Source organism: Coffea arabica, chromosome 5c (genome assembly GCF_036785885.1).
Source record: "Coffea arabica cultivar ET-39 chromosome 5c, Coffea Arabica ET-39 HiFi, whole genome shotgun sequence".
Lineage (NCBI taxonomy): Eukaryota > Viridiplantae > Streptophyta > Magnoliopsida > Gentianales > Rubiaceae > Coffea > Coffea arabica.
This window is the reverse complement of record NC_092319.1, coordinates 42,627,524-42,648,711: the sequence shown is the minus strand read 5'-3', so window position 1 is coordinate 42,648,711 and position 21,188 is coordinate 42,627,524. Positions and strand designations below refer to the sequence as shown.

Sequence of the window (21,188 nt, the reverse complement as noted above, 5' to 3'; positions counted from 1 at the left end):
GCTAAAAGAGCCATGTGATGTGTGTATCTAGCCTGAATGCTCGCTTAATGGGCCAAGGGAATCATCTTTAATAAGGATAGTTGATCTAACAAAGAAATACTACAAGACATCGTCCATTAAGGGCCCGGAGACAAAAGGCCTGCATAAAATTTTGACCAGTGAAAAGATATACTCCTGCTAATTTTACCTTTCGTTTGGATTGAAGGATTTGAAATCCTTTCTGATTCCTCCGATTACTTAAATGACTTAAGATGGATTTGAATTTGTAAACCATCAATTATTGTAATATTTAAAATATATTTTGATAATCGGTAAATTACAGATTCAAATGCCTCTTAAGTAATGTAAACAATTAGAGCGTTTTGAAAAGAACAAAGAAAAAAGCCCGAATAAGTCCTGAGGGCTTTTGTGATCTCTCTTCTGATCCAGTACAGCTCAGTCAAATTAGGCCTGTGTTTAGCAACGGATATGTGTAAACCCCTTCAAACTAGTTCATGTCCCAACCCTACAGAGTTTCAGAGGATTGAATTTTGCAGAGCTAGTCAATCTTCCAGAGCCAATTTTCTCTTACTCATAAACTTTGGCTTGGGGGTTGTTTTTTTTTTTTTTGTGTTTTTTTGGGGGTGTAGGGTGTGGTGGGGAAGGGAGCAAGAATTCCCAAAATTATCTATTCTAAACAACAATCACTGAACATCATATGAATTTGTCAAAGAAGTTAGATAAGGCTGAATGGTCATGTCACTACCTAATCACTTGCTCCTACCATAACTTCCAGCAAGAGACATATGTCCAGTTCTAAATACTAATGTAGTTAAAAAGAACTACTGTAACCAGATGAACAAAGAAATTAAGTGCAATGAAGAATTTACATGGCATATCTGCCTTCTTTTTTCCATTCTCTGTAGCACAAAGCATAAAACATCAGCAGAAATCCCCCCCCCCCCCCCCCAAACCCCCATCCCACAAAAAAAAGGGAAAAAGTGTTGCTTTTCTGCAAAATTTCACCCAACAAGCAACAGAAATCCACAAATATTTAATTCTGCAGAATCCGGCCTAATAGTCTAAGACCACCATCTGGATTTCGTCAAGGAAACATGCACAAAAATTATTGTTTAGAGTCAGATCTAATAGTCACCAGCAGTAGCATTTTCTTTGCCTCTCCTAACAAATGCAAAATATCCAAGAACAGCACAAAGTGCGGCCACAATATTCCCTTCTTTGAGCAAAACCTTCACCACAAATCCAGTAATATCAGCAGTCAATTTCTTGCCTTCCATCACCAAAGTCCTTCTGGGCTTCCCACAAAAAGTCAGCAAAACCAGCACAGTAATCCAAGTAACCAAAGTAGCAGGAACAGCCACAACCAAGGCTGTCACCATGGAGAGCACTCCAAAAGCCACACCTAAAAGAACTGATGCATACAAAGCTGGCCAACCTGAATAAACTGATGATGATGCTGAACTTGATGAAGAGTTCATCAAAGTTGTTTCATACCAAGCAAGAACTGATTTCAGGAAATTCCAAGAAAGCGATAACAAAACCGTGTAAACACCAAAAAACAGGCATACCCATGTTCTTCTTTTGCTCATAATCCTTAGGAGAACCATGGAGGTGTTCGATGGAGTTGGTAACTCTTGTTGGGCTTGATTTTGCGAGGGAGGTGAAGTTGAAGGTGGGAAAGTTGTGGGTTCTTCTTCCATAATCTGTTCTGCCATGGTTGATTGGATGCTGTGGATGGCTAAAACTTAAAGACTGAGGCCTTCAAAGGTTCAATTTTGATGGCTAATGATTTTTTCTTTTGTTTACTATTGTTTTGTTTTGGGTAGTTTCAGTTGTGTTTCTGCCCTCTTTCCTCTTTGCAGGAAGGAACAGTACCTTTAGAGAAAAGGGGCTGGTTTTCTTGATGACAGCAAGCAGATTGTACTATAGATAGGTAAAGGTTGAGGGGGTGATTTCACAGGCCCTTTGGCGCGTGGTAATGTTATGTACCACTAAAAAGAGATTCGCGGAGGAGCACGCTGTTTTGACTATAGTAGTGTGCTATGGTAAACTTTGGACATGGGGCTACGTTTCCAAAAAAAGGGAACGGGGCTCAATTTATTTACTATTTATTTGGATTTTAAAAAAGGTTATAATCACATAAGTTCATTATAATCTCGGTTTGATGACTCTTCGAGTGTTAATCTAACCAGCCACGGATTTAAGGGGGGGGCTGGTGGGGGCTTAAGCCCCCCCCAAGCCGCCGGAAAACCCCCTAAGTTTCTGACTGTTCTGCAATACTCCAGTGAAATTATGCAGGCGCTGTTTTTTTTTTTTTTTGACTATTGTTTTCTTACTGTTCACTAATTAGTAGTTTCCGCACTAGAATGTTAGAGGACGTGGACATGTTTTTAACTAAATATTCTGGGTTCATGTGTAAAGCTCAAAACTAGACGAAACCTTTCTTTCACTTCTTTTTGATGTTCTTATGCTGCTGCACTCGTGTCTTTGTTTTTATTTCCTTTTCATTGATTTTCCCACTCGTGAATTCTCATCCCAAACTGTCCTAAGCCCTAGCGACTAGGAAGATGCGTTCTTAGAGCGAAACGCTCGATTACGTAATTTGTAAATGAATGTTCCAAGTGAGCTGAATTTCGCAACGTGGCCTTTAAAAAGGCTGGTTCGAGTAATTGTTTGTTGTCCCTAGCTGACATCGAACAATTGCTGGGATACATACAATAGAGGATCAAGAAACCGTTGATTTTTGCTGGAAAGTCTTATACAAAAAAAAAAAAGAGTAAGTCAAACAACCTGAAACAATTCGATCTCCTACCTCAATTTTCTGGAAATCAGACGCATTATAAGCTTCACGGTGGAGTGAAATGCTTGCACCATTTGCAAATGGATCGCAAAAGGAAGTCTGTGAGGCCGAGACTTGGAGCAAATGGATCATTAGCTTATGTCCGTGTTATTCGGAAGTAGTCACGGTTTTTAACACTTTTTTTTTAATGATCTAAACCCCCATCTCAACGATGAAGACTCGCAGAATGCAATTGCCTCCTCTTCGTTATTCGAGTGCAACAACTACCAATACTTCAAGTGTTAATCAATAACAAATTTTTGGGTATGTATAATTATATGTTTTTATTATTTTTATAATTATTGATTCTAAATTTTACTTGTTAAATATATTTATTTCGTCACAAAAAAAAAATTTTAATACACTTCAGTCCCCCCAAAAATAAATTTCTGGCTCCGTCCCTGAATCTAACTGTGTGCGTGTGATTTTTATCCTTTGCGAGAAAAAAATCTCAGTTTGATTGATTATGTTTCGTTATATATTTTTCCCTAACATATTTGGATAGCAATTTTTCAAACACATTTTTCAATTATTTTTTTACCTTACAAATATCAAATCGTTACAATAATTTTTCTACAAAAAATTTAAAAAAATGCAATCCAAACAAGGCCTTAGTTTCCTATATACATAGTCTTTCTGCGTCTTCTTTTTTTTTTTTTTACATTAAATTTCCAAGATTGACAGAATCAAACTTGAGAATAAAATCTTTGACATTTGAATAAAATTAATATCATGCAATACTAGATTTAAAAGTATAGAAGTCTAATGGATCAAACGTGTCAAACTTGAAATAAGGAGCAAATTGAGAATATTACAAGAGAGAAAAGTGCAATCACCCCACGAGCTAAAGAAAGATTTTAGTAGTAATTCTTTGCTTCTTTGCTTTAAAGTTTGTGACTTGCCCTTTTCGGGCGGTCAAACTTACTGGCAAGAATGGAATCTAACATTCTAACCGCAAATACAAATATGATATGAGTTGTTGGCGACAGTTCAATATTCGAATGCAAGGGAAAAAGGCAAGCAATATATTAGAGGAAGAATTTGGGTGAACTGCTTGGAAACTAGTAAATGTCTTGATCGTTTGACCAAGTAGAACTGTCATTAGGGTCGGATAAATTCAAGCTTTTTTTTTTTTTAAGAAAGAAATTCAAGTTTTTTCAGAAATTCAAGTTCAACCCATTTGGCTGAGGAAAAAGTTTGAAAAGTAGTCTAGTCTTTCGTGGACTAAGTTGAATTTGGATTTAAATATTAAGTTCAAATTAAATGTAAGTTGAGTTTGGACCTATTAAACTCAAACCTAATATTAACCCGACCATTTAGTCTGCATATGTATATAAGAAATATTAAATATACAAAATTATATCAAAAGATTCAGAATGACAAATCGTACGAGTAAATTGAGAACATTTGAAAATGTATTGACTTTTGATAATATTTTTTATGTACTTTGAATTAATTGGAATACATTATTATTGAAAAATTCTTGGTTTATATACTTTTTAATGAATTGTTATTGGGTCATGTATAGTTTTTTTATTGTGGTTCTATAGATATTAAATTAGTTTTAGAAATTAATAGTTATAATAATTATATTAAGGAAATTAAGGAGTAATAGTGAGATAAACCCAAATTAGGTTCACGGGCCTTGGTTCAGGTAAGTGTTTATCCATGGGACCAAAAAGATCAAATGTATTTTTCTGGTCGGTGCTCCATTTGGCCGGTTTGATCAAATGGTGATAGAAAAACATTAAACAATTGATGTCTTCAATCAATCTAGGTTTTTTTTTACCTTAAAACTTTCATGTCTAACATTATGATCTATTCTTAATTTATCCAATCTCGAATAAGTTTGGATTGGCTCTTGTATTGATTTTCATCTTTTTGTTTTTTTGTAAGTAGGAAGTTTCGAATCCGTCTCATTTACACTTTTTCCCCCCTCCTCGATGTGACCTAATCCAACTTACAATTTCTCTTCTTTCTTATTACCCAACCCAACCCTCCATGTGATTTTTATCTAGCTTGTTTGTTAGTATGACTGTAATCAAATGTTTTTACAAGAACCCATAATGTCACTTAAATTGTTATACTAGAAGAGCAATGTTAGAGACTCTTCTTTATTTGTTGATGACACTTTTTTTTTGACTTTTGTACTCATGCAAAAGGAAAAAAAAAAACAATAATGATGGGTGATTGTAAATTCAATTAAAGGTAGAATATTTTTTGTATAATTAACATGATAAAATTTAAAAGGCCAAAGAAAGTGCCATTAAAATTGACCAAACTTAGAATTGCCTACATGCCTAGTGACCTTATAGAACCGATCACTTGTATGGCAAAGTAGGAAATGTGCAATTGCTAAATTATTCTGGAAAGAGGAAACTTTCCGGACGGCCTCTAAATTATTGCCTTTATACGGTTTTAACCCTCAATTTTAAATTATCACAAAAAAATCCCTGAACAAAAAAATTTAGTTTAAGAACTTTCGTCAATTTTTGTCTTTAAAAGTGACTGAATTAGGGACAAAACCAACAAGCAAAAAAAATCAACCCATGAAAACAGTCCAAAAGACCTCATTGACTGATTTTTTTTCATCAAATTAGGGTTAGAGAAGATGGAAGATGAAAAAAAAAGAAAGAAAATTAAACGCGGTGTTATTAGTTGACTTAACATAATTGGTTTTTAATTAAATAATATGTTGGTTTTTCTGTTTGGTTGGTTTTGCCCCTAATTCCATTACATTTGACATCCAAAATTGACGAAAATCCTTAAATTAAGTTTTTCTTTTGTTCGGGGGCTTAGTTGCGACAATTTATAGTTGAGAGACCAAACCACGCAAATTGAATAGTTTAGGATCCTGTTGGAAAGTTTCCTCTTTTGAAACTATATAGAAGTGTTACTTCACTGAAAGGGTCCTATCAATAAATTCATGTCATTGAAAATTCATTTCTTCTTTTCTCAGGATCGACAGTTGGAGACTTGAAATTTTTTTCTTCAGCAAAGTTCTGTCAAGAGTATATTGTTGCCGTCCTGCTTAGGTTAGGAATGCGAAGAAACCACATGTATGATCCATCTAACACGCAAGTTCAGGACTGGAATGGTCATGGAATCTGGTGTGAGCTTTACTCTTTTCTAGGAAATGTATTCTCTTTTTCCTTGGTGCTGGGACTTAGGATTGCTACTCTTGTCCTTCTGAAAAAAAGAGGGATTGCTACTCTTAGTGGTCCACGCTGAGCGGCATTAATGCTGTCCTTCAAAGAACTGGTAAATGATTGATTGGTGATGGACAAAATATTGTGAAAGTCAGTAAAATTACTGAAACAGGGCACAAATGTATTCAAAGAAGTGGTAAATGCTTCTCTTAAAAGAAGAAAACAACTTCAAATTTAGCCAAACGTTCAACAGCTTTTGATCTTCCTCTACATGTATAGGTTCCATGATCTCTTTGGTCAAATGCATATCATGTGCAGAACCAGTAATGAAATCCATGGATAAAGCTGAAAAGGTGCCTTTTCTTTTCTTTTCTTTTCTTTTCTTTTCTTTTCTATGGAAGAAATCAGGGCTTGATGTACTGTTGTAGTTGATCCACTTTTTAAAGAGTAAGTAGAGCCCAATAAATATCAACAATTAGAATTAATGATCTTTACTAGTAATCCTGCGACTCTACCGCTTCATATAATTGATAACCCTTTTTGCAGTCTCATCTTACATAGAACGAAGATGGGGAGGTGCCTTAGTGACTCCTGAGGCAAGAGCTGGTTCCAACCATCAATCATGACCCACAATTGGATCTGCACCCCTTTACCAATTTACCAAATCACACAAGAAAACTTGGTTGTTTTGTCCACCCGAAATCAAGACTCTGCAATCAGCGGAGACTTTTGGGCTCTACAACAAATCAGTGGCCCCAATATTTTTGACTTCTAAGTTCATTTCAGGCAAAACAAGACTGCCAAATAATGTGCTAATAATAATGCTCGCTGAAACTTCATCTGTAGATTCTAGAATGAATTGTCATTGTTATGAAGAGCAAAGAACTCAAAAGCGAAAACAGAAATGAACACAACATCAGGCTACTTCTGACACACATAGATACCACAACGAAGAGGAAGTTATTAATGCACAATGTTTAGCATATCATCATCCCCCCAATCTGCCTCAAGAACTGACCTCAATTCACACCTGTGGTGGTGTATATTCAAATTTATCCTTGAGAATGAGAACAAAAAAGGTGTAACCATTTGACAACAATGCTAACTTGCTAACATCCTCAGGAACAGAAGTTTGAAGAATTAGCAGCAATTATTCGACAAGAGATTTTGCATAAAGGTGGCACATCAAACTATATTCTAAGGCAGGAGTTCTTATACATACTCAAAGCATGCAATTAGAGCCAAGACTTTTCTGAAAATATGATAGGCTTGTCACACAGTTCAACTTTCTCATCCGTTTAGATGAATACACTAGTAACTACAAATGACTATTCTTCCTCTCTGTGGAGCACTAAGCAATCATCTAGGCACAACACATAGAATCCATGTTCACCATAGCAATTCCATTAAACAGACGTGGATTTCAGATTCATATTTCCAATTATTCCCAAATCGAATTGCTTTCTGAACTTGATTGGATTTCAGATTCGGATCCAAGCAGAAGTCAGACATCAAAATGGACAGCGCTTCCGGCAAAGAGATTTGGTTTATCATGCTTGCTACTGCCAAACGTCTCAATGTCTTGACAGGACCAGACAACTAAGATTATGTTTGAGAAAGCCAGCAACCATATATAGCATGGTCTCCATCCGTTACTACTGAAACTCAACCAAGTCCTAGCTTCTAGCGTGCACTGCTGCACACATGATGGTCGCTACAAAGTTATGCAGCTATAGAGGCACAACAGTTGAGCTCTAATGAAAAACAAGTTGATGATAGAGAGGCTCATAGTGGACAGAGTAGCTACATAATCTGCTTTCTAGGCAGAAAATTGCACTGTCAGGATAGCTTTGTGATACAACCTTGTTTGTTGCAAAGTAATTCTTTCAATCAGATATTTCAATCAACATGACATGAATTTGTTCAATCAGATGTTTCAATCACCATGACCAGAATTCAACTCCTTAAAATGGCAATATTAGTTTGAATGACGACCAGATCACAAAATAGTATCCAGATGATCAAATGGTAGGGACAAATCAAACCATCCAGAAAAATATTTCTATCTCTTTACCAAGACCAAACTAATTTTCCCTGGATTTTATGGATTTCTAACAGTCCGATATATCAATATAGAAAACCAGAATAGTTTTTGGAAGTCATAAAATAACATAAAAGCTTCATATATCAATTTCTATTCTATTTATTCCAATTGCAATGGTTAAGTACATTTCTGAAAAATCAGACACAGTAAAGAAAATCAAACTAGCAACATCGGTTCCATCAGAGATAAATTACAGGCTAACCAAAGGTTCATGCTGACAACAAACTCCCCTTCAAAATTCAACCACCATTTTATTTGGCAGATAAAACAGGCATTTTAAGAAAGGTGGTATGCTGTGATCCATTAAGCACCATAATGCTACTCTGCAACGCAATAGAAATCTTTTCAGAATGGTTGACCTGCTACCAAGCAAATCTTGTGACTCGGCCAATCAGGAACATAATTGTTCATCTCAACTCGTCTAATCATACTTTTCTCTCCATGAGTATACAAGAAAGAACACCCACGAGAGTGCCAGAGCAAAGTCACCAACCAGCTGCCTTGGCCAATCATGAGCTAAATCCTCAAGCTTTCTCTCAAAATAAACTCTCCAGAGTGCTACCAAGACATGAATGAGAATAAGCCCCTTAGCGAAAAAGCTCTGAAAGTCCCTGTCCTTGACAAAAGCCACCATTAACAATAAAAATCCAATCACAAACAAAAGCAACCCGGCAAATGAATTGGATATCTCTATTAACAACTGATCATGTGGAGTTGATCCCAGCATCTTTTTAGCTGTCTCAATACCGTGCCCAAAAGCAGATATTTCATTGAGATAGAACATTATCAATGCACCGCAAGTTATAGCAATTACTGAATGTAAAGTGCATATAATAAAGAATCCGGATGATGCCATTTGCCAAATTACCACCCCACGATCTATCAACCCAAGTTTCCGCTATACTTCCAGCTCAAACCTCAAGTCTTCAATCAAGTTAAAGCTGTAATATTCTACAAAAGAAAAAGAAAAAAGTGAAGCCCAAAAATCAATCTTGGTAAAACTTCAATTAAGGAGAATGCAAATGCGGGTTCAGGATCATATATTATTACCAGCCTACCTGAATGTTTGAGAATTTGATACGTAAAACGAAGAAAATATGGCTATTTATACAACAATTATGAAATAAAAGGAGGTATTGAAGAAAATAAGATATCAATGTGTGCAAGATGATCCACAATTGGGAACTGGAATACAAAACCCTGGGTCATGGTTTTGAGGTTTGTTGCTAATTCCCAAACAATGGCACGGAAATTGGGGATTTTAAGAGAGACCCATTTGGGGATATCTGCAATTTGAGATAAACCCCAAATCCATTGAGAATTTCGATGTCACAGGAGAGACAAAATCATTGAGGAGTGGTACCATTGTGGAAACCCTAACCCAAGGATCATAGTGCTGGCGGAGAAGGAAGAAGGATGGTGACGGGGTGACAGATGGCGATCTGTCATTGGTAAGTGTGCATTCACAGTTGGCGGGTTTGTTGTCGGTTGCACTATTGGTCAATGGTCATTGTAAACTACTCGTTCTCTTTTTTTTTTCCCCTTTTTTGACAGATAAAATTGAGGTTTCTTTAGGTGTTTCTTTTTGGTTGGGAAAATTATGAATCACTACAGTTTTTAGGAAAAAAGAAGAAGGAAAAATTCTCCCTTTTTAGTTTGGGCAGTGATTTGACTGGTTTTTGAGAATTAGCTTGCTCTTTTTCTTGAAGACTCACACTGTATCTTAATAAGTACAATTTTGTCTTTATTTTATCAATCAAATGGTTTCTTTTTTTTGATGTTACTCAATATTTTGAACTTTACAAACCATTTTCTAATCTATCTTATGAAGAAATATAAACGAAAATTGACAGAAAAAGTAAAAAAAGATGTTCAATTCTTGACCAAGAAGTCGAGAACATACATTTGCTTTCATGATTAACATGTAGAAGCCCCCAGGCCGTTAGTATTATTGGGTCCTTATCCAGAGGTCACGTTTCAATTCCTATTATGGTGGTAATGCATCTTTGGGACCGGCTCTGCATTATCGCAGGAAATGGATACCCCCTGCATTAGGGAAAAACAAAGGAAAAGACTAACAAGTAGAAATCTTGGACCAACTAGAACTCAGCATCACTCATTCTTACATCAGAAGCCCAAGACTCTTATTTTCCCAAATTATTTGTGTTATGACTTTGTTCTCATGTAGTATTTTTTTTTTTGGGGGGTTTTGGTAAGAGTTGCTAATTGCGTAGGTTTAATGTCAAATTAATTAGCATATTATCACTAGCTATATATAGTATCATGTTTAATAACCTCAAATTAATTGGCATTTTCACCAATCCATGGTAGTATTATGCTCGGTTGAGTTTAGAAATTACAAAGTCTTTTTATCCCTAATATCATTGCAGTCTCAAGTCATCAATCAAGTCACTTGTTAAATGGATGCTTTGTTACTTGAGAAAATGAAATTGATCTTTGGCAAAGCTCTGTAAACAAGGGTTTGAGTATATTTACAGCGTTGCTTGAAATCTGGTTTCTGCCCCCAAAAGTACATTCATCAAACGTACATTCATAAGCAAATTTTCATGAAAATGCAAAGAGGTATTAGAACAGCCAAAATCCCTGATTCGTCACTTTCTAATAAATCAAGAAGAATATATACAACAAATTAGAAGGCCAAAAAAGGAGAAAAATCAAAAGCAGAAAAAGATTAGTGCAAGATTAAACCATAAGTCTCTTCTTAAGTATATAGGTAGCTATAAGCCTAAAATTAACAGCAGAATACGCCATTGATTGTCAAATTCATCCTCTCTTTGCTAACCTAGGGGAAGTTCTAGTCCCTTTGGCAGCGACAGCCATATCCTTCTCTCCCTTCTTTTTTCCAATTTCCTTCTTACCCTTCAACTTTCCTTTAATTTCATCCTGACCCCCTTCTTCCTCCTCACCAACCCGGCCTCTCTTTCTCCCTGCCGCCCCACCACCACCAGCCCTAGCCGGACTCCTCTTTTTCTCATTAGCCACCCTGTCAAAATCATCTCCCAACTTCCTAGCCGTCTTCCTAAGTTCCATCCTCTTCTCCTCTACCACCTCCTCCTCCTCCTCCTCCTCTTCCTCCTCATCCACCAACATCCTCCTCCTCCGCTTCACAGCCACCGGAGCCGGCGGCGTCACCGGACTACCGCTCCCCTTCTCCTTCTGGGCTTTCTTAAAAAGCTTCTCTCTTTCAGCCCGGAGCTTCTTAACGTTCCCTTCAATCCTGCCTTGGAGGCGGTGGCGCGTGAAACTCAGACCACCCATCGACCAATGAGCCTCCTGAGCCCACGACATTAGCGGATCCATGACTGGAACCGGTGGATCCACCCTCTCGTCGTTCAGTTTCACGTCTGTGTAGAACCTTGGCCTTGGTAGGCTGCTGCCGTAGAATTTTCCGGGACCAAGAGCCACCACCATTGCGAGATCTAGGAAACGTTGTGTGAATTGGTGCGTGTTTTGTTGGCGCTCGGTTGTATTATAGCACTGGAAAATACGTTTTTTGAGTAATGGCGGAAGATTTTGGCGCCAAGTCTTAGCGCCAGAACTTTTCACCGCGCTGAGATCTAAACGCCGTTACTGTTAATTCATTACCACGTTGACGCCTTTTCACGTAACACGTTAAAATAAAATTGAGCATGCAAACCTGAGATAAAAGACTTTTTCTTTAGGTATTTTCTTTTTTTGGCTTCTTATTTGTGATGGGAAAGGAGAAAAAAAAATTGAGGAAAAAAAATGTTTTCGAAGGAGAGAAAAAGAAAGAAAATAAGGGCGTCGACTAATTAGCAGGATTACTCTTTTTCGTTTTTGGGTACGAAGCAGTATGAGGAATTAATTTCCTATTATATATATATATATTTTTTTTAGACTATTGTAATTTTTTATATTGTTTATAGTTATTAATTTAAGTAAATAAAAAAGAATTCAAATAGGATGCTTATGAAACAATAATAACAATATAATAAAATATAAGACATAAAATAAAATAAGAAATGAGACGGAAGATTTTGCGGCGACTCATAAGTCAGTCATAAATATTAACTAAGGTGTCAATTTTGTTAAAGATTTCATGGGATACTATTAGGTTGTGTTTGGATTGCATTTTCCGTCATTTTTCATGGAAAAAATACTGTAGTGATTTGATATATGTGAGGAAAAAATGTGATAGGAAAATGTGATCACGGAAAACAACAATATTTTTCGACGGAAACAAGCAATCCAAACAAGGCCTTAATTTCTTTGCCAATGTTTGAGATTGCATAAGAGTTTGCTTATCATACCACCACCATGTCTGTTTGCTTGGCGTAAGCACAACACAATTACACTCTAATTATGTGCGTAGTTGTGTTTAGTTATGGAATAATCAGCTCAAAAGCAATGCCTCTTATATTTGTGGCAAGTGCTAAATTGGATGGCAAAGGCCGAAAGCGTTTACTTGTTTCTGCTCAACACTTAATACATAGGTACCGTTTGTACTTTACATTTGTTCTCTCATTTTGGTGCTATCATAAGGGAAAAAAAAAAAAGGTGCTTTTCTTGAAAATGCTGCTTAAGAATTTAAACAACATACCCCTCCAAAAAAAGAAAGAAAGAAAGAGGAATTTCAACAACATAGGCGCGCTTATGGTATGTCGCAGCGTAGTAATTGGAAGGAGTCTATTATATGAAGGAATTGTACCAATTGGTTGTTCACACATCATCAAAGATGATGATATCATGTAATACAAATTTTCCATATTTTATCCGATTACAAAATGATTGCATCTTGGTACTAGTTTTGAAGACGTTATATGTCAATTCATCGTCAAATTCCTGGTACTCTCTCCATCTCTAGTTTCCTCACCCAATATGAGATCTTTTTTGTATCCGGATCAATCCTTACCGGGTCGACTAATTCCCTGCGGTCCGGGTTTGGCGCTCCAACCCGGCCCGAACACGTTAAGTGCGCGGAGGAATCCAGCAGAGCGGAGACTCGAACTTGTGACTTCAAGGTTCACTGGTGAGAGGCGCTATCGCTGGACCATTCATACGGGGGCAATATGAGATTGAATGACTAGAATTCGAAACCAAAAAGGACGACCAATTGAACTCTGGTCACCACTGCAGATCAAGTCGTGTCCTTCAAACCACACATCATTTAGGATTTTTACTGATCTCTTATTAACATAGTTTTGAAATCATAAATTGCTTATAAAAATTTTTAGAAATTACAATATTTGAAACATATCGATAACGAAATTCGAACACATTACCTGTTTTTTATCAATCGAACTAACTTATGAACTAACTTGTGTTGACAACTTCTGTATAAGTTGGATACCATACCTAATCAACTGAGAAATGACTTGTGAGGCAACTTGAGAACCTACTTTTGTTCACTTCTTCTGTACAAGTTGGATGCCATGCCAAATCAACTGAATGTTCATTTTCACACACCATGCATGATGCAACAGGTAAGCTGGGTAATTCTTGACCTTAGCGAGAGTAAAGTTGACTGATATCATGTTAGTTGGGATGTCTTGTTGAAACCGGGAAACGCATGGACTCAAATCAATGGCGTACTAGAAATGAACAGGACGGAGGCCAGTCACTATGACAAGGTTGTGGACATCATTCATGAATCATAGGACAAGAGAAAACGCAGCAGTGTCCTCGGACATTTCAACAGATATAAACTTCTTCTGCAGCTACCATTTGGGATAATGCTGAAGGTCATTGTCGATCCCTGGAAGCACTCCCACTGAAATATGAGAGATTGGACACCACTAGCAATCTCAATTGCAAGCCGAAAGAGTATCTGATCGGATTATGAAAAGATTAAGGACCAATACGGCCATAATTTATGTTTATGTAAGTTTCTAGCGTGCACGTGCCGGCACACACATATAATGTTCAATTTCTTGTATGCTAGGTTGTCAAGTTCTACTTGTCTATATCATATCAAGTGGACTTGAGGTCCTATCTTTTTGTCATGTGATAAAAAAAAATTTTGTTTTTGTTTATGTATTTTTTTGATGGATTTCATTCTTTTTTTTTGGTAACAATTAATTTACAGTTCTTTTTCACTCCATTATTGATAGTAAATTTCAATCAATTATCAACTACCTACCTTTTATGTATTTGTATCAATTACTTACCTTAATTTACAGTCCTTTTACTGTTTATATGTTTGCGCTAATTATACGTTTCGTCTTATTTAATCAATTAGTCAATCAATCAATCAACTCGTGGTTTTAATTCTCTTTTTCAATCATAAGATTGTCTTTTTATCTGTGATTAGGGAAATTTATAATTAGTCACATTTTTTTTCTATTTTTCTACAACTATTTCTCTTTTTTTTTTCCTTGCTCCTATTATTGAGTTTGGTCACATGTTTTTTTTTTCTTAACGCTTTGAAATTTGACTCTTTTTTTCATTAATTAATATCTTAATTTTAGCCTATTACCTAATGCCACTAATTCAATTTCATTAGCTCAGCGCAATGAAAAAGTTTATTTTTTTCATTCCCAAACCGTTTTTGCATCCCGAGTAAAAAAAAAAAAGTTTATCTGTCAACTGAATATTTAGATTTTTAAAATTTGTGTTGTAATTTCTAATTATACTATTGAATGCAATACGAACTTTTTGCATGGGAAAGAAATTAATTATAGATATTACTGTTATATATATATATATATATTACTGTGTATTTAAGAACTTCAGGACTCAATTTAGCCTAAAAATCAAGCAGTAGTGAACCAAGACAACAGAGAGTCTCTTTGTTACAAGATGTTCTCTTGAGCCTCAAGTTTGTGGTCAAAGAAACAGCATGCTAATCAGGCAAAGGAGTTCCAACTTCCAAATTCATCCAAACCCTTTTGACTAACTACCTATTGGAATAATCCTCTTATCTAATTAACAAAGCAGATATCCATGAATAATGTCTAGTGCATGGTCGCATGTTATACTGACTGAAAACCTATTTGTACTACTTTTTGCATGGCTCTTCCTTTTTGGAAGAAAAACAAAGCGTTGTACTTCTTTGAATGGAAACCATCAATACTAACCGTGAATTATGAACTTGTATCACGAGTCATGTTGCGTACAATCTGCAAATTATTCTGTTCTTGCTGATTTAGCACCAACCTAATCTGCAAGGCTAAAAAGCTTGATTGTATAGGAATTGCATGTTTTGAAGTTCAAAGCTTCTGCAACTTGAGAGGTCCAACATATCATTGTCATGATGGTTTTTGATTATCATTTATTCCTGATGGTGATACTTATGATCTGACAATCGTCAGTTCTTTTAACATCATAAGTTCTACTACTTTGATGGATTCAGCCTTGCACATTTGCCCAATGCCAGAACATGTCAAGATTTGTGCCAAGTAACTATGGACTTAATAATTGAATCCCCTTGTGGGATGATTTGAGATCGATGCCCTGTACATCTTACAAAAACTAATATTAATCTAGGCATGCCTATACAAACATGTTTGAAGCTGTGCAAAGTATACTGCGGTCGAGCCAGAAAAAATTCTCAGTGGGGCAAAAACAGCATCAAAATTTTTTACCTACTTTTTTTTTTTAGTTTTTTAAGTAAAAAAAATATTCACCAACAAGTTGAAATAAAAATCTTTTTTCAATTTATTTCAAATGAAATTTTGTGACTCACATATTATTTTAGAATATTAGTTCATGAACAAACTTAGAGGATTATATAATTCTTTCACTCCTTTCAAAAGAAAATTCCAGAGACATACTTGAAATTATATCAAAATTTTATGGATACTATAGAAATTTAAAGGGGTAGTGAGGGCCCGTGCCCCAATGCCGCCTCCACCTTAAATCTGCCACAGAAAGTATATGAAATATGTAGCACTGATCATAGTCCAATACTAGTAACTTTTCACCTAAGACTGATTATATCAGTAAACCTTAGATAATTTTACTCAGAATAGAAGTAGTATCTCCTGATGAGAAGGATCGAGGAAAGAGTCATGAAGCTAGAACTGCAAACTACTTGGGTCTAATCCTTGCCGCCGAAGTCTCTTATTAGTCTTGGTCATATCTTTACTTTCGGCCTTGTCGTCCAAGAATGTGCAGCTTGACTCAAATTCCTCTATTGAATACAATGAAGAGTTCCTACTTTCCAACCGCCCAACTACACACTACCCGGTGTTTTCTTTATCAACTTTTTGTTGCCCACTACCGCTAAACTTCAAAACTCACCCATTTGTATCAAGATTCTTGATGTGATTATTACGTGTGGACAGGGTTTTTGGTAGTTCTAAGGAAAATTTCATAGAAATCACCAGTGCTTTTCATAGACGAAGATGATGTATTTGACTGCTAAACTATTGATTTTTCCCTTTTTCTGAAGTTCGTTACAAGAGAATGAAAAGACTTGTACTGTTCAAGGGATTTGTCTAATTTTTGTTCTATTATTGGTTTTCTTGTTTCTAATAAATTTTTAGAGTGATAAAGGCAAATAAACATCATGAGTAACAAGATGCTAACTAGGGCTGACTTCATTCACCTCAAGGAAAGTTTTCTGTCCTACTCGAGATAGTTGTTAAACTCGTGCTCCACATCAACTCGATAATAATAATGTTAGTAGTTTTATTATGAATGTGCTGGTTGAAGCGGTGATTTATAATATAATAAAATAAAGTACTTAGATTATAAAATGATATAATCATTGAATTAATGGTTCGACATGATAATTTTTTTGGACTCTACCAATGAAATCAATTGTCGTGTTTTTTGAAATTACATATTTATATAAGGTTCAAGTTTCGCTTGACATTTGTATTTACGAAACTAACCATTTGAACCACCAAATCAGGCCGAGTTTAATAACTATTATACGTTACGGATACCCCAACAATAAAAAATGGTAATCGCTTCTTCTAGTAAACTTTTTTGCTTTTGAAATAAAAGACAAACAAATATGGAGTAAAAAATGTTACTAAAATAAAGAGTCGTACAAATTAAATTGTCATTCTGGCAATCAATCCCATTGAAAAGATCTTTTACAAAGTGTGACACAGCGACAAAGACTAGGGGCATATCTGGAACTTCAGAAGTCATCCAAGTCATGCATCTATTCTCTAATCGACGATCCTCCAACAAATATTCCCATACTCCCCATCTCCCATACTCCCCTAATGACTCGTATTCCCATTGGCCGTATCCTTTTCTAACAAATCATCCATCAACAGGTGTCATTCCGCGTGCACCTGAATGTAGCCTAGAAAAGACAGTCCGCCCATAGCACCACGGCAGCGAAGCCTTGGCTACCTAATAAGGCGCGAATAACTCGCTCAACTCGTTAACCCAACCCGGTATATATGTAAAGCCCTCTCGAAACGGGACTCTTTTGCTCTCTCTCTAAAAGCCACTCGGCCACTTTCTCTCTCTCTACCTATACGTACAACTGATGCAGATAACTCTTTCTATCATTACACTCCTACCTCCTCGCCGGCTCGAGGGAAAGAAAAATTCGCGAGGGTTTTTTTGATACAAATATATTTATTCATCGATTTCGGCGTCAATAATTGGGAATAAAGAAACTAACAATCATGGCGATGGAAATCGATCAGTCTGAAGATAACGTCGCGAAGAAGCTTAAAGAAAATGAGGTAACTGACTTCTTCGAATTAAGTGGATTTTTTTTGGTGTTTTAGTGTTTTGGGAGGAGTTTTGGTGATGTTGTGTGGAATTTTGCTTTTGTTGGAGGTTTTAATTGTGGGATTTTAGTTTGTGTATGTTCATTCGATGATCGTCGTGTTTGACTAATTGTAGGGTCGAATTTTCTGTAAGATTGGGTCTTTTAGGGTTTCTTCGTTTGGGATTTAGTAGGTCTGGTGATTGTTTTTCGTTTTTGTTTTTATCATTGTGATAAAGGTGTGAAAATTGTGATATTGAAGAGTAATTTTAATTTTAATGACTGTTGTTACACAAGTAGCACATTGTGGATGTTTATTCTATTTGTATGATCGCAATGATTTTTGAACTGGGACTAGTGGTTTTTAGCTAGTCAGGTAGGCCGGCTGTGGAAAACAATTGGAGCTGTTCTAGTGTTTTGGTGCATATCCTTCACTAGAAAGTGAGAAGATGTACTGAGGAGGAATGGTGCAAAAGCTGGTGGGTCGGGGAGCAATTGGTTATTAGAGAGTAAGAGTTGAGATTGTTTGACTAAGGGGATTATAGTTGAAGAAGGTAATCCTCTCTGAGATTTTCTTTTGGGGTGAGCTGATCTTGCATAATAGAAGTTGATGTTTCAAGTTGGTTAGAGGTTGTTTGTGGGAGATTAAAGGAACAATTGGAATATTTACCCAATTGGGGGTCATGAGGTCTGATTGAATTCCTCGGAGGATTTTTTTTCTGATTGATGATGCTGTAACTGATGATAGGTTTCTGTTACATGTGCAGCTATTGCTAAACATATTCCCTTTTGTTTTGCTTTTCCTCCTGTATTTTCTCTCTGTCCTTGTTTATGGCTGGATCATTGGATTGCGGCCTGCCCTGATAAAGGCTATGCTTGCCTGACTCAAGATAAAGATGATGTTTTTGTGTTTTTTCTCCAGGAGGCTGTTACTAAGGATCTTAATAATTTTACTAGTATTGGCGGGTCGGGCTCTGGATCTCTTTCTGTGGAAAATGTAAATAGTTCAAATTCGGACTTGTCATATCATGATGATGGAAATGACAAACAAGATGCAGTTGATGATGATGTTTCTGACTATGATGATAATGATGATTACATGTTCGATGATGACGATGATGATGGTGATTACTTGAGTATGCAAGCACAGTTTGATAATGTGGATTTGCCTCCAGGTGTGGAGGCCTCGGTTTCTTGGCTGCAGGCATCTTCCATGAGTGCCAGTATACCAACTCCTCCAGCAGTGACAACCCAATTTCATACTGCAGCTCCTTCTGCAGATGCAGGGAGCTCTTCCTTTGTGAATCTGTGTCCCCATAAAAATGAAATTTCTGCTTCAAGCAGTTCAGCTGTGACTGTAGAGTCAAGTTCAAATGGCAAAGAGAAAGAGGAGAGTGAGGATGAAATTATGAGAAAGTATGAAGCTTTCAAATCGTTTGATACCGTTGAAGATTTTTCTGACCATCATTATACTAACATGGGCTTTAAAGGTCAACAGGTAATTTCAGGATGAAGAAAGTTTCCATTTCCATCTTTTTTCCAATTTATGAATTGGTGGAATTCCTTAATGTTTAAGTTCTTGCTTGTTGATCAAGTATTGATGTTTAATTTCGTCATGTTTCTTGTCCTTGTAGCCACCAAAGGCATGGACAAAGAAGATACACGATGAGTGGAAAATTTTGGAGAAGGATTTACCTGGTAAGTAGTGGTTAGGATATATAGGTGGTCTGGATTGTGTAATACTAGTAAGTCTTAATTTTTTTTCTATGAAATTTTTTCTGAAGTTCTTGACAATATAAAAAGTGTTATTCTGTTTTCTCTCAGACACAATTTTTGTGAGAGTGTATGAAGCAAGGATGGATCTCTTAAGGGCCGTTATTGTAGGACCACAGGGAACTCCATACCATGATGGTCTTTTTGTCTTTGATGTTCACTTTCCTTCTAACTACCCAGATGTACCCCCGGTATGCGTGCTGTTGTTTTACCCTTGCTCTTTACCTCACTTTTATCTCTTTCACCCTCGTATTTGAAACTTGTGTGTTTTTATTTTCCTTTTAGATGGTTTACTACTATTCTGGTGGCTTGCGCCTAAACCCTAACTTGTATGATTGCGGAAAAGTCTGCCTCAGCCTTCTTAACACATGGAGTGGTAAGGGAAATGAGAAGTGGATGCCTCAGACATCAACCATGCTGCAAGTTCTAGTATCTATTCAAGCTCTAATTTTGAATGCCAAACCCTTCTTCAATGAGCCCGGTTATGACACTCATTATGTTGGAGCTGAGGGGGAGAGGCGTTCTAAGGAGTACAATGAGAATGTATTTATCTTGTCATTGAAGACAATGATGTACACACTTAGGAGGCCTCCCAGGGTATGCTTTATACTGCCTTTTTGACCAATCCTTACATTTGCCAACATGAATATTTGTTAATTCTGAACATCCATTTTTTCCTTTGCTTTTAGATGGATTAAGTCTGTTTTTCTTTTGTTTTTCTTTGGCAATTTAATTTGAGCTGACCGTGACAACTAACTTCGGTTGTCTTAAATTCAATATCTGTTAAAGAGTTGTATTTGTATTAATTGAGCCCTTCTAGTTATAGCTTAGAGGTCAGTTGCTAAATATTTTTATTTGAAAGAGTCTCACTACAAATACACTAATGCTCTGCTTCATCCAGTTGCCATAGATGTGGTTTATTTTTATCTTGTTGCTGTGTATTATGACTCCGGATAGCTCCCTTGAAATTGTCCGTTGTGTCGTCACTTTGTAAAGTACATGATGTGATAATACTGTCAATAGTTGTGGCCTTTTATGATGTGAAAGATCTTGATATGATGATTTAATCTCTATTTTACTATTCATTGGTTTGAAAGTTTACCTATTCTTACAGCATTTTGAGGACTTGGTTGCTGGTCATTTCCGTATTCATGCATGTGATATTCTCACAGCCTGTAAAGCTTATATGGAGGGTGCTCCAGTAGGCTCTCTGGTCAAAGGAAAAGCACCTGATGTTGAAGCTGCTGACAAGAGTATGTCAAAAGACTTTAAGGAAGCAGTTGCTAAAATGATGAATGGACTCGTTTCCAACTTTACCAAGTACGGTGCAAAGGACTGCGAACAGTTCCGTCTTCCTCGCTGATCATGTTGGTGGTAGGATCACAGAGTATGGAAGATACGGCTGTTTTTGAAGCTCTGAGTCCGGGCATGGTACTCCAGGCTTTTCACACCACTGCACAGCACTACTACATATATAGAACTCTTTTTCAGACTTTGATTAAGTTGTAGATAAGCTAGGTATATTAGAGATTAGGGGATGCCTTTATTGTTGATATGCTTATTGCAAATCTCTGAACATGCCTCCTATTTCATGGAAGTTTTTATTTAGTGCCTGCTGATAGTGTGTTTGGGTGTGCGTCCGTGGCTTTATTTTTTCGTTCC

At 36.5% G+C, this 21,188-nt stretch overlaps 4 protein-coding genes across 5 annotated transcripts; 1 reads left to right on the top strand and 3 right to left on the bottom strand.

Annotated features, from left to right (window-relative positions):
* Positions 1-788: 788 nt before the first annotated feature.
* Positions 789-1,980, bottom strand: LOC113689814 (uncharacterized). The gene has a single exon (XM_027207603.2). It carries the CDS (start codon positions 1,713-1,715, stop codon positions 1,125-1,127), a length of 591 nt encoding a protein of 196 aa, XP_027063404.1. The 5' UTR covers positions 1,716-1,980; the 3' UTR covers positions 789-1,124.
* A 6,175-nt stretch (positions 1,981-8,155) lies between these two features.
* Positions 8,156-9,627, bottom strand: LOC113689716 (uncharacterized). Of its 2 annotated transcripts, none has more exons than XM_072051006.1 (2): positions 9,143-9,627; positions 8,156-9,043 (listed from the first exon to the last, which is right to left on the bottom strand). In XM_072051006.1, exon 2 carries the CDS (start codon positions 8,946-8,948, stop codon positions 8,514-8,516), a length of 435 nt encoding a protein of 144 aa, XP_071907107.1. In that variant the 5' UTR covers positions 8,949-9,043; positions 9,143-9,627; the 3' UTR covers positions 8,156-8,513. The 2 variants fall into 2 exon arrangements, with proteins under 2 accessions (XP_071907107.1, XP_027063258.1); XM_027207457.2 differs by having other exon boundaries at positions 9,151-9,626.
* Positions 9,628-10,678: 1,051 nt separating this feature from the next.
* On the bottom strand, positions 10,679-11,697 carry LOC113690139 (uncharacterized). Its single transcript, XM_027207962.2, has one exon. The coding sequence runs from the start codon at positions 11,522-11,524 to the stop codon at positions 10,877-10,879; it is 648 nt and encodes a 215-aa protein (XP_027063763.1). The 5' UTR covers positions 11,525-11,697; the 3' UTR covers positions 10,679-10,876.
* A 5,722-nt stretch (positions 11,698-17,419) lies between these two features.
* On the top strand, positions 17,420-21,139 carry LOC113690900 (putative ubiquitin-conjugating enzyme E2 38). Its single transcript, XM_027209021.2, has 6 exons — positions 17,420-17,727; positions 18,676-19,251; positions 19,388-19,451; positions 19,578-19,717; positions 19,812-20,123; positions 20,641-21,139. Exons 1-6 carry the CDS (start codon positions 17,668-17,670, stop codon positions 20,887-20,889), a joined length of 1,401 nt encoding a protein of 466 aa, XP_027064822.1. The 5' UTR covers positions 17,420-17,667; the 3' UTR covers positions 20,890-21,139.
* The last annotated feature ends 49 nt before the right edge of the window (positions 21,140-21,188 follow it).

Coding starts and splice junctions, on each gene's coding strand:
- LOC113689814 (XM_027207603.2), bottom strand. CDS start 1,715: ATGGCAGAACAGATTATGGAAGAAGAACCCACAACTTTCCCACCTTCA.
- LOC113689716 (XM_072051006.1), bottom strand. CDS start 8,948: ATGGCATCATCCGGATTCTTTATTATATGCACTTTACATTCAGTAATT.
- LOC113690139 (XM_027207962.2), bottom strand. CDS start 11,524: ATGGTGGTGGCTCTTGGTCCCGGAAAATTCTACGGCAGCAGCCTACCA.
- LOC113690900 (XM_027209021.2), top strand. CDS start 17,668: ATGGCGATGGAAATCGATCAGTCTGAAGATAACGTCGCGAAGAAGCTT. Junction 17,728..18,675: donor AGAAGCTTAAAGAAAATGAG/GTAACTGACTTC, acceptor TTTTTTCTCCAG/GAGGCTGTTACTAAGGATCT. Junction 20,124..20,640: donor CACTTAGGAGGCCTCCCAGG/GTATGCTTTATA, acceptor CTATTCTTACAG/CATTTTGAGGACTTGGTTGC.